General features: G+C 40.4%; 1 protein-coding gene across 4 annotated transcripts in view; it reads right to left on the reverse strand.

Moving 5' to 3' along the window:
* The window catches only part of CSNK1G1 (casein kinase 1 gamma 1), a gene marked incomplete at both ends in the record, with an annotated part of 111,848 nt that overhangs the window by 79,837 nt on the left and 18,029 nt on the right, over positions 1–13,982 (reverse strand). For all 4 annotated transcript variants that reach the window (XM_080693194.1, XM_080693192.1, XM_080693195.1 and 1 more), the window contains one exon: positions 6,322–6,391. In XM_080693194.1, coding sequence (XP_080549320.1) covers positions 6,322–6,391 — 70 coding nt within the window. The remainder of the gene's footprint in view (positions 1–6,321; positions 6,392–13,982) is intronic.

The following is a 13,982-nucleotide window of genomic DNA, read 5'->3' on the forward strand; positions in this document are numbered from 1 at the left end:
TAAAATAAGTCTGGGGGGGTGGTAGCCGGGAGGTAGAAGACCCATGGGTTTTATCCCCAGTACCACACACACAAAAAAAGGGAAAAAAAATAAAAAGATAAACTTGTGGCTACCTGTTAACTGCAGACAGAGCACTAAGACAACAAGACTGCTCCCAGTTACTTAGTTACTTTAAAAGCACCGGGTGAGCCAGCGGGTGAGCAGGCGTGGTTGCCCATGCTTGTAATCCCCTCACTTGGGAAGTAGAGACAGGAGGATGGCACAGGTTGGAAGCCAGTCCTGCTGGCTTAAAGTTACTTTGTTTCCAAACAAAAAAGTATAAAAATAGGTCTGGGAGTGTAGCCCTGAGGTAAAAGGGTTTCCAGGAACCCCAGTACCACCAAAAAAAAAGAGCACTGGGTGAGTTTAAGAAGCAGCAAAGGGGCTCTGAGTCACCACTGGATTTCAGATAAATTACCCAAAGGCTTTGTGACTTTTAGATTGTTGTCCAGAAATATATTGACGGCCAGCTTATCTGTCTATGAAAGGCGGGCTGACTTCTACAGCAGAGTTCTCCTATTCCTACTGATGACAAGGGTACATGCACCCATTTCAGAGCTTCTATTTTCTCCTGGCTACTTTAATTTACTTGCCATTTTTATAGTCCCCTTTCTTCCAGTGGTCTATTTACTCCTTCTTTTACTCTTTTTGTGTTACTAAGGATTGAACCCAGGGGCCCTCTACCACTGAGCTACACTTCTAACCTATTTATTTAGTACTGGGGACTGAACCTAGGGGCACGCTACATCCAAGCTACACCCCAAGCTCTTTTTAAATTTTTGAAACAGGGTCTCCTGTTGAGAGTCTTACTAAGTTGTAGAGGCTGGTCTTAAAGGATTAGGAGGGTTCGGGGCCAGCCTCAGCTACTTAGTGAGGCCCTCTGCAATGTAGTAAGACTGTTTCAAAGTAAAGAATAAAAAATAGGTGTGAAGGTATAGCTCAGAGGCAGAATGCCCCTGGGTTCAATCCCCAGTAACCCCTACACATACACACAAAGGGTGGGGGGAGACTGGCCTGATTTGGTGGGACTATCTAGGATTAAGAGAAAATTTTGTAAGCCAGCCTGGTTACTTCCCTTAGGCACAATGAAACTTCTAAATTGGGCTAGATTAAGCATACTTTTACCTGTCTTGGGTATTGAGACAGGAACAAACATACTCAATTTGGCTATGATAGTCACACTTTTAAATTTATGAAACTCAGAATATTATGAAACCAGAAAAAAATATCAGAGGAACAATTAAAATTGAGTTCTAAGGCATCAAGAAACTCAAGTTATATACACATCCTGTGAACTCAACTGCCAGTCTCAAATCTTTTGCCAGAAATATTACAGGTTTAAAGATATAATCAACCAACAAATGTACACGAAGAGGGTACTGTGAACAGAAATCATGTTAAATTCAATGAAAAAGTGGGCATGGTGGTGCATGCTTGTAATCCCAGTACTTGTGAGGCTGAGATAAAAGTTATCGTATATTTGCAGCCAGCCTCAGCTACTTAGAGAGGCCTTCTGCAACTTGGTGAGACCCTGTTTCCAAATAAAGAAGAAAAAAATGGGGTTGGGGGTATACCTGGGAGGTTCCTGCTACTGAAAAACAAATTCAATGAAAGATATTTAATACCTATCATGGCTTCCATAGGTCATGACTATGGCTGATTACTGCCATGGTCAGGTTATAAGACTTGAATAAAACCCTGTATTTTATAAAGTAAAACTAAAATTCCTTCAATGGTACTTTCAATAGTGACACTGAAGTAGAAATCATGCTTCTGTCATTCATATAAAAACTGTCACACTTAGCGTGGTGGCACACACTGGTAACCCCAGCATGGGAGGCTAAGACTGGATGATTGCGGTTCCAGGACATCCTCAGCTACTTAGGAGGAAGCCCTTTGCAATCAGTGAGACCCTGTTTCAAAACAATGAATAAAAAATAGAGCTGGGGTCTATATAGGAGGTAGAATGCCCCTGGGTTCCATCCCCAGTACCGCAAAAAACAAACAAACAAACAAACAAAAACCTGTCACACTGAAACAAACAGAGGAATTTCTACTAATGTCAAGTAATGAAACTAGATCTGAAGAATTTCAACATGAGGGAAATGACCAACAGATAAAGCCAATTTAGGGTTTGTAATATCTGTTAGTCAAAACAAATTTTTATTTTAATTTTGGCACTGAGGATTGAACCCAGGGGCATTCTACACTTCCAGCCCTTTTTATTTAGTAAGTTGCTAAAGCTGGCCTTGAAACTGCGATCCTCTCATTTCAAGCCTCCCAAATTCTGGGATTCAGCTGTGTGCCACTATATCTGGCTAGTCAAAATATTTTTATGAATTGAAGAGACACGTCACAAAAGAAGAAATACAGGCCGGGTGTGGTGGCGCACGCTTGTAATCCCAGCCTTTGGGAGGCCGAGACAGGAGGTTAGCAGACAGCCTCAGCTACTTAGTGAGGCCCTTTGCAATTCAGTGAGACCCTGTTTCAAAAAATAAAAAATAAAAAATAGAGCTACGGGTGTAGCTTGGAGGTAGAATGCCCCTGGGTTCCATCCCTACTGCCACACACACACACACACACACACACACACACACACACACACACACAAAGAGATACAAATGGCCAATAGATACATGAAAAAATGTTCAACATCATTAGCAATCAGAGAGATGCAAATCAAAACTACACAGAGATTCCATCTAACCCAATCATAGTGGCAAGCATAAGGAAATCAAATAACAACAAATGGTGCCATTCTTCAGATCTAGTTTCATTATTTGACATTAGTAGAAATTCCTCTATGTTTGTTTCAGTGTGACAGGAAAAGGAACTGTTTTACACTGTTGGTGGGAGTGCAAACTAGTTCAGCTGCTATGGAGATCAGTATAGAGTTACCTTAGAAAACTGGGAATGGATCTACCAAATATCCAGCTATACCACTCCTAGGTATCTTTCCAAAGAGGTTGAAATCAGAGAACTAAAGTAACATTATGCATACCCATGTTCATAGCAGCGCATTTCGCAACAGCCAAAATATGGAACCAACCTAGGTCTCCATCAACAGATGAATGGATTGCAAAATTATGGGAAATACACACAATGGAATTCTACTCAGCAATGAAGAAGGACAAAATCATGTCATTTGCAAGAAGATCAAAAGACCTGTAGAACATTATGTTAAGTGAGATTAGCCAAGCACAGAAAGAGAAGGGACATATGTTTTCTCTAATATGCTCAAGCTAGGGAGTATTAGGGATACCAGAGGGACTCCAGATAATGGAGGGAAAACCTCAGCAAAGCCAGAAAAAAAAAAGGTAGGGGAAGGAAGAAGGAGGCTGAGGTTGATTAATGGAAAAGCTACAATGGAATATATGTATACATGTGAATATAACATTGTTATCCTGGACACTCAGAACTAGAAGGGAGGGAAATGGGGGGACTAAGCACTGTGTCAACATGTCATTGTCAACATGATCGTATTATGCTAGACTAGAGTGCACCAATGAAAAATAGGTGAATAAAAAAATTGAAGGCTAAGCGCCGGGCGTGGTGGCGCACGCTTGTAATCCCCGCACTTGGGAGGCGGAGACAGGAGGATCACGCAGGTTCGAAGCCAGCCACTGGTTTAAGAGACCCTGTTTCCAAAAATAGAAAATTTGGTCTGGGAGTGTAGCCTGGAGGTAGAAGGGCTTCCAGGGACCCCAGTACCACAAAAAATAAATAAATAAATAAATAAATAAATAAATAAATAAATAAATAAATAAATAAAAATTGAAGGCTAGAGAATGGAAATAGGCTATAGTTATTTTTGAAGAAGAAGAAGAAGAAGAAGAAGAAGAAGAAGAAGAAGAAGAAGAACAAGAAGAAGAAGAAGAAGAACAAGAAGAAGAAGAAGAAGAAGCAGCAGCAGCAGCAGCAGCAGCAGCAGCTTGGCGTGGTGGCGTATGCTTGTAATCCCAGCATTTGGGAGGCTGAGATAGGAGGATCGCGGTTTGCAGACAGCCTCAGCTTCTTAGTGAGGCCCTCTGCAACTCAGTGAGACCCTGTTTCAAAATAAAGAATAAAAAAATTGGGCAGTGGGTGTAGCTCAGAGGTCGAATGCCTCTGGGTTCCATCCCCAGACCCACAAAAAAAGAAGCTTTTTCATATCACAAAGGCACAAGAATATTGCATACAGGCTGCTAAAATGTGAGTTACTCTTCTCTTAATAGTGTCTATCACCTTTGATGAGATTATAACTTTCAAAATGTTTGCCAATACTCAGCATTATATTCTTCTTTTATTTTATTTTATTTTATTTTTTTGGTGGTACTGGGGGTGGAACCCAGAGGCTTTCTACCTCTGGGCTATACTCCCAGACCTATTTTTATATTTTATTTGGAAACAGGGTCTCACTAAGTTGCTGAGAGCCTCACTAAGTAGCTGAGGCTGGCTTCAAACCCGTGCTATTCTCCTGTCTCAGCCTCAAAAGCGCGGGGATTACAAGCGTGCGCCACCACGCCCAGCTTCAGCATTATATTCTAATATCTCTTCTGACAACCTTCCCTTTACAATATAACGAATATCAATAAAACCCCAGGGTGTCTTAGGAGAGTTTTAAAATGACAGAAAAAAGCAGGTGTCAGCAAGCAAAAACTTTAAATATGACCTTTTCTTAATTGAGGGGGGGGATAGTATAAAAATAAGCAACTTGTTTGCACAGCAATCACCAGATTCATTAAATAAATAAAAATCTGATATTTGCAACAACAAAATAATTTTTTTTTCTGAAAGACACTAAGATGTTTTAGAAATTAGAGCTTTTAGGTAAAAAAATAAATAAATAAATAAATAAATAAATAAATAAATAAATAAGGTGTTTCCCCCCCACCTTGGTACTAGGGACTGAACCCAGGAGCTTTTTCTTTTTCCTTTTCTTTTTTTGTGGTCCTGGAAATGGGACCTTTCTACCTCCGGGCTATACTCCCAGACACCTATTTTTTTTTTCATACTTTTATTTGTAAACAGGGTCTCTTGAGCCAGAGAGGCTGGCTTCGAACCTGCATGATCCTCCTGTCTCCACCTCCCAAGTGGGGATTACAAGTGTGTGCCACCACACCCAGCCTTGAATAACAGATATTTTAGATTGTAGCTCAATGCATTAAAATAAAGCTGTGAATTAATAACTTTTCTTTTGGAATACATAAAGAAATGAAAAGAATTAGCCAAGCATGGTGATGCATGCCTATAATCCTAATATTTGGGGGGGCTGAGACAGGAGGATTGCGGGTTCGCAGTCTGCCTGAGCAACTTAGCAACGCCCTCCATAACTTACTGAGATACTTTAAGAATAAGAAATAAGCCAGGCGTGGTTGTGCATGCTTGTAATCCCAGCGCTTGGGAGGCTGAGACAGGAGGATCGCTCAGGTTCGAAGCCAGCCTTAGCTACTTAGTGAGGCTCTCAACAACTTAGTGAGACCCTGTTTCCAAATAAAATATAAAAAAATAGGTCTGGGAGTGTAGCCTGGAGGTAGAAAAGCCCCTGGTTCCACCCCAGGTACCACGAAAAAAAAAAAAAAAAAGAATAAGAAATAAAATAGGAGGTTGGGCATGGTAGTGAACGCTTATAATCTCAGAATTTGGGAGGCTGAGACAAGAGGATCACAGTTCGCAGACAGCCTTGGCTACTTCGTGAGGCCCTTTGTAACTCAGTGAGACCCTGTTTCAAAATGAAGAATAAAAAATAGGATTGGGGGAATAAGCTCAGAGGAATGCTCCTGGGTTCCATACCCAGTGCCACATAAAGAAAGAAAGAAAGAAAGAAAGAAAGAAAGAAAGAGAGAGAGAGAGAGAGAGAGAGAGAGAGAGAGGAAGGAAGGAAGGAAGGAGGGAAGGAAGGATAAAATAGGACTGGGGGCATAGCTCAGAGACAGAATGCCTCTGGGTTCAATCCCCAGTACTTCCCCTCATGTGTATCACACACACACACACACACACACACACTGAGTGAACTACCAAAAAGCAAAAACCCCGTACCATGTATATTTGCAGCAGGTAAGAACACCTGGAGGCTGATCAGTGGGCGTGGTCATGACATCACAGATCCCCAATAAACTTAACTGCCCCTCCAGGAACCAAGGAGCAAGGGACTTTTAGGTTGACTGTGGTTATTCACCTATCCAGTGAGCAGGGGAGATATATACGCTAGTAAAAAGTGTAAACCAGACAGATTTACATATGTTAAGGTTTTTAACTAAGCTTATAGGCTAAGTAACTAGAGAAAAATAACACTTGACTTACCTGCACTGCCAAGCTGTTTATAAAACCTATATTCTAAATGAAGCTGTGGAGCACGTGATTTTATTGGTTCCTGAAACCCAAGAAGAAAAATTATGATCAGAGTTTAAAAAATGTGAATTTTTTCCTTCCCTAGATTTTCAGAGTAGAAAGGGCTAAGATCGCTTAATGTTTTAGAGATGATATTCATATACAATAATTGTTTCTTATCACAATTTGAAAGTACAGCTAAGAAGCCAAGTGTGGTAGTGCACCTTTGTAATCCCACCATTTAGAAAGCTGAGACTGAGGATTACAGTTTGTGCACAGCCTCAGCTACTATGAGGCTTTGCAACTTCTTGAGACCTTGTTTCAAAATAAAGAAGAAAAGATAGTCATGGGGGTGTAGCTCGGAGGTAGAATGCCCCTGGGTTCCATTCTCAGTACAAAAGATAAGAAAGAAAGAAAGAAAGAAAGAAAGAAAGAAAGAAAGAAAGAAAGAAAGAAAGAAAGAAAGAGAAGGAAGGAAGGAGAAAGGGAGAAAGGAGAAAGAAAAAAAAGTACAGCTAAGAGATGAACTGGATTGCATACAACCCCGTCCATGAAGAGTCAAATAAAAATAAGACTCTCCATGAGACATCATTCAGGGACGTCTCCCTCAGCATAAACTACTCTCCTGAAATGGATTCTTCCATGAAACTAAATGATAAATATTAAAAAATAATAAATGCATGTATTTCCTACTATCTAATTACAAATTTGGGGTGTTCAACATTTTCATTAATTTTAGAAAAATAATTTATGCTAAAAGTTCAAACATACAACTATTAAGACAAAAATAATAACCTACCACTTTATTTATAATAATAATAATAAAAAAAATAATAAATATAAATATATAAGAATAAATATAAATATAAATAATATAAAATATATAAAATATATAAAATATAAATATAAAAATAAATAAAAATAAATAAATATTTAAAAAATAATAATAAAATAATAATAATATCCTACCACTTTATTTATTTAATTTTTTTGGTGGTACTGGTATTCCTGAAAGCCCTTCTACCTCCGGGCTACACTCCCAGACCTATTTTACGTTTTTATTTGGAAACAGGGTCTCTTAAGCCAGCGCAGCTGGCTTCGAACCTGCATGATCCTCCTGTCTCCGCCTCCCAAACACAGGGATTACAAGCGTGCGCCACCACGCCCGGCATTATCCTACCACTTTAAACACAGCACTATTTACATTTTCATAAATGCTTTTCAAAGAATCTCTTTAACCATACATTTTTATATTTTATATAGACTCAAGAACATGATTTTATATAAAAAAGATAATAGTATATTTGCTGTTCAGGAATTTCCTTTTTAATTAGACAATGTGATGATGACATCTTTCTATGACAATAAGGTATGGAATTTCTTTTTTTCTTTCTTTTTTTTTTGCAGGTCTGGGGATGAAACCCAGGGGCATTTGACCTCCGAGCTATACCCCCTGCCTTATTTTCTATTCTTTATTTATTTTATTTTTTTATTTTTTATTTTTGGTGGTACTGGGGTTCCTGGAAGCCCTTCTATCTCCGGGCTACACTCCCAGACCTATTTTATATTTTTTATTTGGAAACAGGGTCTCTTAAACCACCAAGGCTGGCTCCGAACCAGCGCGATCCTCCTGTCTCCGCCTCCCAAGCACGGGGATTACAACCCGTGCACCACCACACCCGGCTTATTCTTTATTTTGAAACCCGGTCTCACTGAGTTGCAGAGGGCCTCACTAAGTAGCCGAGGCTGTCCATGAAACGTGACCCTCTTGTCTCAGCCTCCCAAATGCTGGGATTACAAGCATGCGCCGCCACGCCCGACTAAGGTATATAATATTTTTAATGATTAACAATTAAGGTTTTCCTGTATGTATGTGTGTGTGTGTGTGTGCGCACAACATTGTTTTCAGCATTCAATATTATGAACATTGCTAATAGGAACATTCTTATGTCTATTTCTTTTTACACTTAGGAGAACTAAAAGAAATATGAAAAATAACTTCAATATGTAACTTCAGCACGCTTGTAATCCCAGTACTTGGGAGGCTGAGACAGGAAGATGGCAAGTTTGCAGTCAGCCTCAGCTACTTAGTGAGGCCCTCCGCAACTTAGTGAACTCTTGTTTCAAAATAAAGAATAAAGAGGACTGGGGTACATGTGAAGCTCAGTGGTAGAATGCCTCTAGATTCAATCTCCAGTTCTGCAAAATATATATACTTTTTTTTTTTTTTTTTTTTTGCGGGTCTGGAGATGGAACTCAGGGGCATTTAACCTCCGAACTACATCCCCTGCCCTATTTTTTTATTCTTTATTTTGAAACAGGGTCTCACTAAGTTGCAGAGGGCCTCACTAAGTAGTAGCTGAGGCTGTCCGCGAACTGCGATCCTCCAGTCTCAGCCTCCCGAATGCTGGGATTAGAAGCGTGCGCCACCACGCCCGGCTGTACTTTTTTTTTTTTTTTTTTTAATACCGGGGTTCCTGGAAGTCCTTCTACCTCCAGGCTACATTCCCAGACCTATTTTTTTAATATTTTTATTTGGAAACAGGGTCTCTTAAGCCAGCGCGGCTGGCTTCGAACCTGTGCGATCCTACTGTCTCCACCTTCCAAGCGCGGGGATTACAAGCGTGCGCCACCACGCCCAGCCAGATGTATTTTTTAATTAATGTGATGTTCAAGATTTCAAAAACAGGAGTTTTCTAAATATCCTATAGATAAAGCAGTTAAGCAACCACACTTTGTTCTATACCCAATTTCAAGACCTAGTGGTAGCTAGGAATAGCATCACATACCTGTAATCTCAGTGCTGAAGGGGTTAGGACAGAAGGATCATGAGTTTGAGATCAGCCTTAGCAAAAATCCTCAGCAATTTACAGGGACCTTGTTTCAAAGTAAAAAATAAGGGTCTAGGGATGTAGCTCAAAGGCAGACACCCCTGGTTTCAATACCCCTGGTTTCAATCCCCAAAACAACAATAACAATAAAAAAGAAAATGTGGCTGATTATTCTGAATTGACAGTGTACCAGGCAAATAGCTAATAAGGCAACTAAACATTATCCAAGGAGATAGGGTTTCCTGCCCCTTTGTAATTGGGGGTAAAAGAAATGACCAGAAACTATGATTTTTTTTTTCTTCCTTTCTTGTCAGATATACTGGGGACTGAATTTGGGGACGTTCTATCTCTGAGCTACAGCTCCAGGCCTTTTTATTGTTTTATTTTGAAACAGGAACATGCTAGGTTGCTGAGGGTCTTGCTAAACTACAAGGCTGTTTAGTTATTTTGTTTTGTTTTGTTTGCAGTACTGGGGATTAAACCCAGGGGGATTCTACCTCCAAGATACACCCTCAGCCCTATTATTGTATTATTTATCTTAAAACAGTGTCTCACTGAGTTGCTGAGGGCCTCACTAAGTAGCTGAGGCTATCTGTGAACCATGATCCTCCTGTCTCAGTCTCCCAAATGCTGGGATTAAAGCATGTGCCACCATGCCTGGCCAAGGCTGTTTTATTTGTTTTGTTTTTTGCGGGTCTGGGGATGAAACCCAGGGGCATTCTACCTCTGAGCTACATCTTCTACCCTATTTTTTATTCTTTATTTTAAAACAGGGTCTCGCTGCCAGGCGTGGTAGCGCACGCTTGTAATCTCAGCTTGGAAGGCTGAGACAGGAGGATCACGCAGGTTTGAAGCCAGCCTCAGCTACTTAGTGAGACTCTGAGCAACTTAGTGAGACACTGTTTTAAGATAAATAATACAATAATAGGACTGAGGGTGTAGCTTGGAGGTAGAAAGCCTCTGGGTTTCCACCCCCAGTACCACCAAAAAAACAAAAACAAAAAACAGGGTCTCACTAAATTGCAGAGGGCCTAAACTGAGGCTGTCTGCAAACCACGATCATCCAGTCTCGGCCTCCGGTCTCAGCCTCCCAAATGCTGGGATTACAAACATGCACCACTGTGCCCAGCTCAAGGCTGGTTTTGAACCTGTGATCCTCCCGTCTCAGCCTCACAAGCACTAGGATTACAGGTGTGTATCACCACTTCCAGTTTAGGATCTCTCATTTAAAAAAATAAAATTCTGGCCGGGCGTGGTGGCGCACACTTGTAATCCCCGCGCTTGGGAGGTGGAGACAGGAGGATCGCGCAGGTTCGAAGCCAGCCGTGCTGGCTTAAGAGACCCTGTTTCCAAATAAAAAAGTATAAAAAATTGGTCTGGGAGTGTAGCCCGGAGGCAGAAGGACTTCCAGGAACCCCAGTACCACCAAATAAATAAATAAGTAAATAAATAAATAAATAATAAAAATAAATAAATAAAATTCTGGCGGGGTGTGATGTAGCAGGTTTGTAATCCTAGAACTTGGGAGACTGAGAAAGAAGGATCACAAATTCACAGCCAGCCTCAGCAACTTAGTGAGACTCTGTTTCAAAATATAGAATAAAGAAATAGGACTGGGGGTGTAGTTTGGAGGTAGAATGCCCTAGGTTCAACCCCAAGTACTGCAAAAAAAAAAAAAAAAATCAAATTCTATATACCTGTTAAAATTGCTATTATAACAAAAAAATAAGTACTAGTAAATGTTATGAACAAATTAAAATCCTTGTGTACTGTGAGTTCACAAATGGTACAGCTATTGTAGAAAATGATATGGTGATTCTTTTAAAAAAGTAAGACATAAGCCAAGTGTGGTGGTGCACACTTGTAATCCCAGCATTCGGGAGTCTGAGACAGGAGGATCGAGGTTCCCAGACAGCCTCAACTACCTAGTAAGGCACTTTGCAACGCAGTAAGACCCTGTTTCAAAATAAAGAATAAAAATAGGGCTGGGGGTGTAGCTTGGAGACAGAATTCCCTGGGTTCTATCCCCAGTACCACAAAAAACATGCAGCCAGCCTCAGCCACTTAGGCCCTCCCCAACTTAGTGAGACCCTGTTTCAAAATGAAGAATAAAAAATACAGCTGAGGGTATAGTTTGGAGGTAGAATGTTCCCGGGGTCAATCCCCAGTATTGCACAAATAAAATAAAATAAAATTTAAATTAATTAAAAGTAGCCAGGCGTGGTGGCCTGTAATCCCTGCGCTTGGGGGGCGGAGACAGGAGGATCACGCAGGTTTGAAGCCAACCTTGCTGACTTGGGAGACCCTGTTTCCAAATAAAAAGAAATGTAAAAAATAGGTCTGGAAGTGTAGCCCAGAAGTAGAAGAGTTTCCAGAGACCCCAGTACCACCAATATATACATATACATATGCATATGCATATGCATATACATATACATATACATATACATATACATATACATATACATATACAAAAAGGGCTGAGATGCCAGACATGGTGGCGCATGCTTGTAATCCCAGGATTTGGGAGGCTGAGACAGGAGGACTGTGGTTTGGAGGATTGCCTCAGCTACTTAGTGAGGCCTTTTACAACTCAGTGAGACTCTGTTTCAAAATAAAGAATAAAGCCGGGTATGGTGGCGCACGCTTGTAATCCCCGCGCTTGGGAGGCTGAGACAGGAGGATCGCACAGGTTCGAAGCCAGCTTCAGCTACTTTGTGAGGCTCTCAGCAACTTAGTGAGACCCTGTTTCCTAATAAAATATAAAAATAGGTCTGGGAGTATAGCCCAGAGGTAGAAAGCCCCTGGGTTCCACCCCCAGTACCACCAAAATAAATAAATAAATAAATAAGAATAAAAAATTGGGCTGGGGGTGTAGCTCAGAGATAGAATGTCCCTGGTTCCATCTCTAGTTCTACACACACAAAAATTTTTTAATTAAATAAAATCAAAAGGGCTGCTGGCGGTGTAGCTTGGAGATAGAATATTTCTAAGTTCAATTCCCAGTACCAAAAAGAAAAAAAGAGATACAGAATTACTATGATTCAACAATTCTACTTCTGGGTATATATTAATATTCCTATTATTACTCCAAATAAATGAAAATAGGAACTGAAATAGATATGTCGACCTATGTCTATAGCAACATTACTCACAATAGTGAAAAGGTAGAAGCAACTCAAGTACTCATCAATGGATGTGTCACAGATGAAAGAATTTGTACCCTTCAGCCAACCTATTGATTGTTTGATTGATTGATTGATTGCGGTACCTGGGATGGAACCCAGGGGCATTCGACCTCTGAGCTACACCCCCTGCCCTATTTTTTATTCTTTATTTTGAAACAGGGTCTCACTGAGTTGAAAAGGGTCTCACTAAGTAGTAGCTGAGGCTATCCTCAAACCGCGATCCTCCCATCTCAGCCTCCCAATGTTGGGATTACAAGCGTGTGCCACCACGCCTGGCTCGGCCAACCCATTGGAATTGTGGCTACAGTGTACTCAACCAACTGGGGCTCCCAGGCACATTTGCAATACTCAATCCCTAGCTCAGAGAAGGCAGCAAGAAGGTTAACATGGATAGAATTTTATTGTTTTTATCCTAGAAATCTGGGTAGTGGGTAAAGCAGGGATTCACTGCCGTATTACGCATATTTGTATATTTTTAAAAGTTCTTAAAAATCTAAGAAACAAGAGCCCTCAAGGAAGATCCACGTAAAATAGAACTGAAATAGCAGCAGCAGGGTTTCCTCGCATTTCTGTGCCAGATGTTGCTTCCATCTCCACAGAGGGCTGGCCCTCTGCCAGAATCAGAGCTATTCTGGAACACACATGCCTGCCTGAAATCTTAAACCAACAGCAGACGGCTACCTTGTAGGAATGTGATGCTTAAGGCAAAATCTGCTGTCACAACGAAATGAGTTCAATTACTGTCCTCATACCTCCCTTGGAGATAAGCCCGAGAGCAAAAAAAGAAAGCCCTCCTTAAGAGTGTTATGCTCTAAAACCGCTTTATTTAAGGCTTACCTTGAAAAAAAAAGAAAAAGCAGAACTGATAAACACCTTACTATATAATATGAATTCTATTTTTAGTTTAGTTTCTTTTCTTTCTTTTTTTTTGGTCCTGTGGATAGACCAAGCCTAGGGCCACAGAGCTATAGCCTTAGAGCCTTAGCCCTATTTTAAGTTTGAACTATTGGCCATGCAAAGCACAATAAAAGTTTAATGAAAAGGAAGTGAAGCCAGGAGTGGTGGCACACACCTGTAATCCCAGCACTAGGTAGGCTGAAATAGGAGGATCACAGTTTCAAAGATAGTCTCAACAATTTATCAAGGCCCTCAGCAACTTAGTGAGACCCTGCTTCAAAATAAAAAAGGGCTGGGGTTTAGAAAGGAGGTAGAATGCTATACAGGTCAACTAATATAAACCTTACAGAAAAAAAAAATCTACACAGAAAGAACTGTCTCTTGCAGAAAGCCTCAATAAAAGTCTTAGTTAATAAAGGAACAATTAAAAACAATATTTAAAAATAAAGAAAGGGAAAATAATGCGTATATGTGTTTGTTGATACTGTCTTCGAAACTGAATTCATATTATTCTCAGCATTTCTCCTTCAGTTTACAGGGGAAATCGGATTGTCTTATCAAGAACTCTCAGTTATCAGATTAGTTTCTCTACAAAGTAAAGAAGAGGGAAGAGAACTCAGAGGAGGCAACTTCCAGAAAAGCCAATATTTTAAATTCTTATTGTGTTGGCACTTTTGTGGGAGAAATGGCGGCAGCAAGCGTGGTGATATATGTTGTA

This window comes from Muscardinus avellanarius (genome assembly GCF_963383645.1).
Source record: "Muscardinus avellanarius genome assembly, chromosome: 3".
Lineage (NCBI taxonomy): Eukaryota > Metazoa > Chordata > Mammalia > Rodentia > Gliridae > Muscardinus > Muscardinus avellanarius.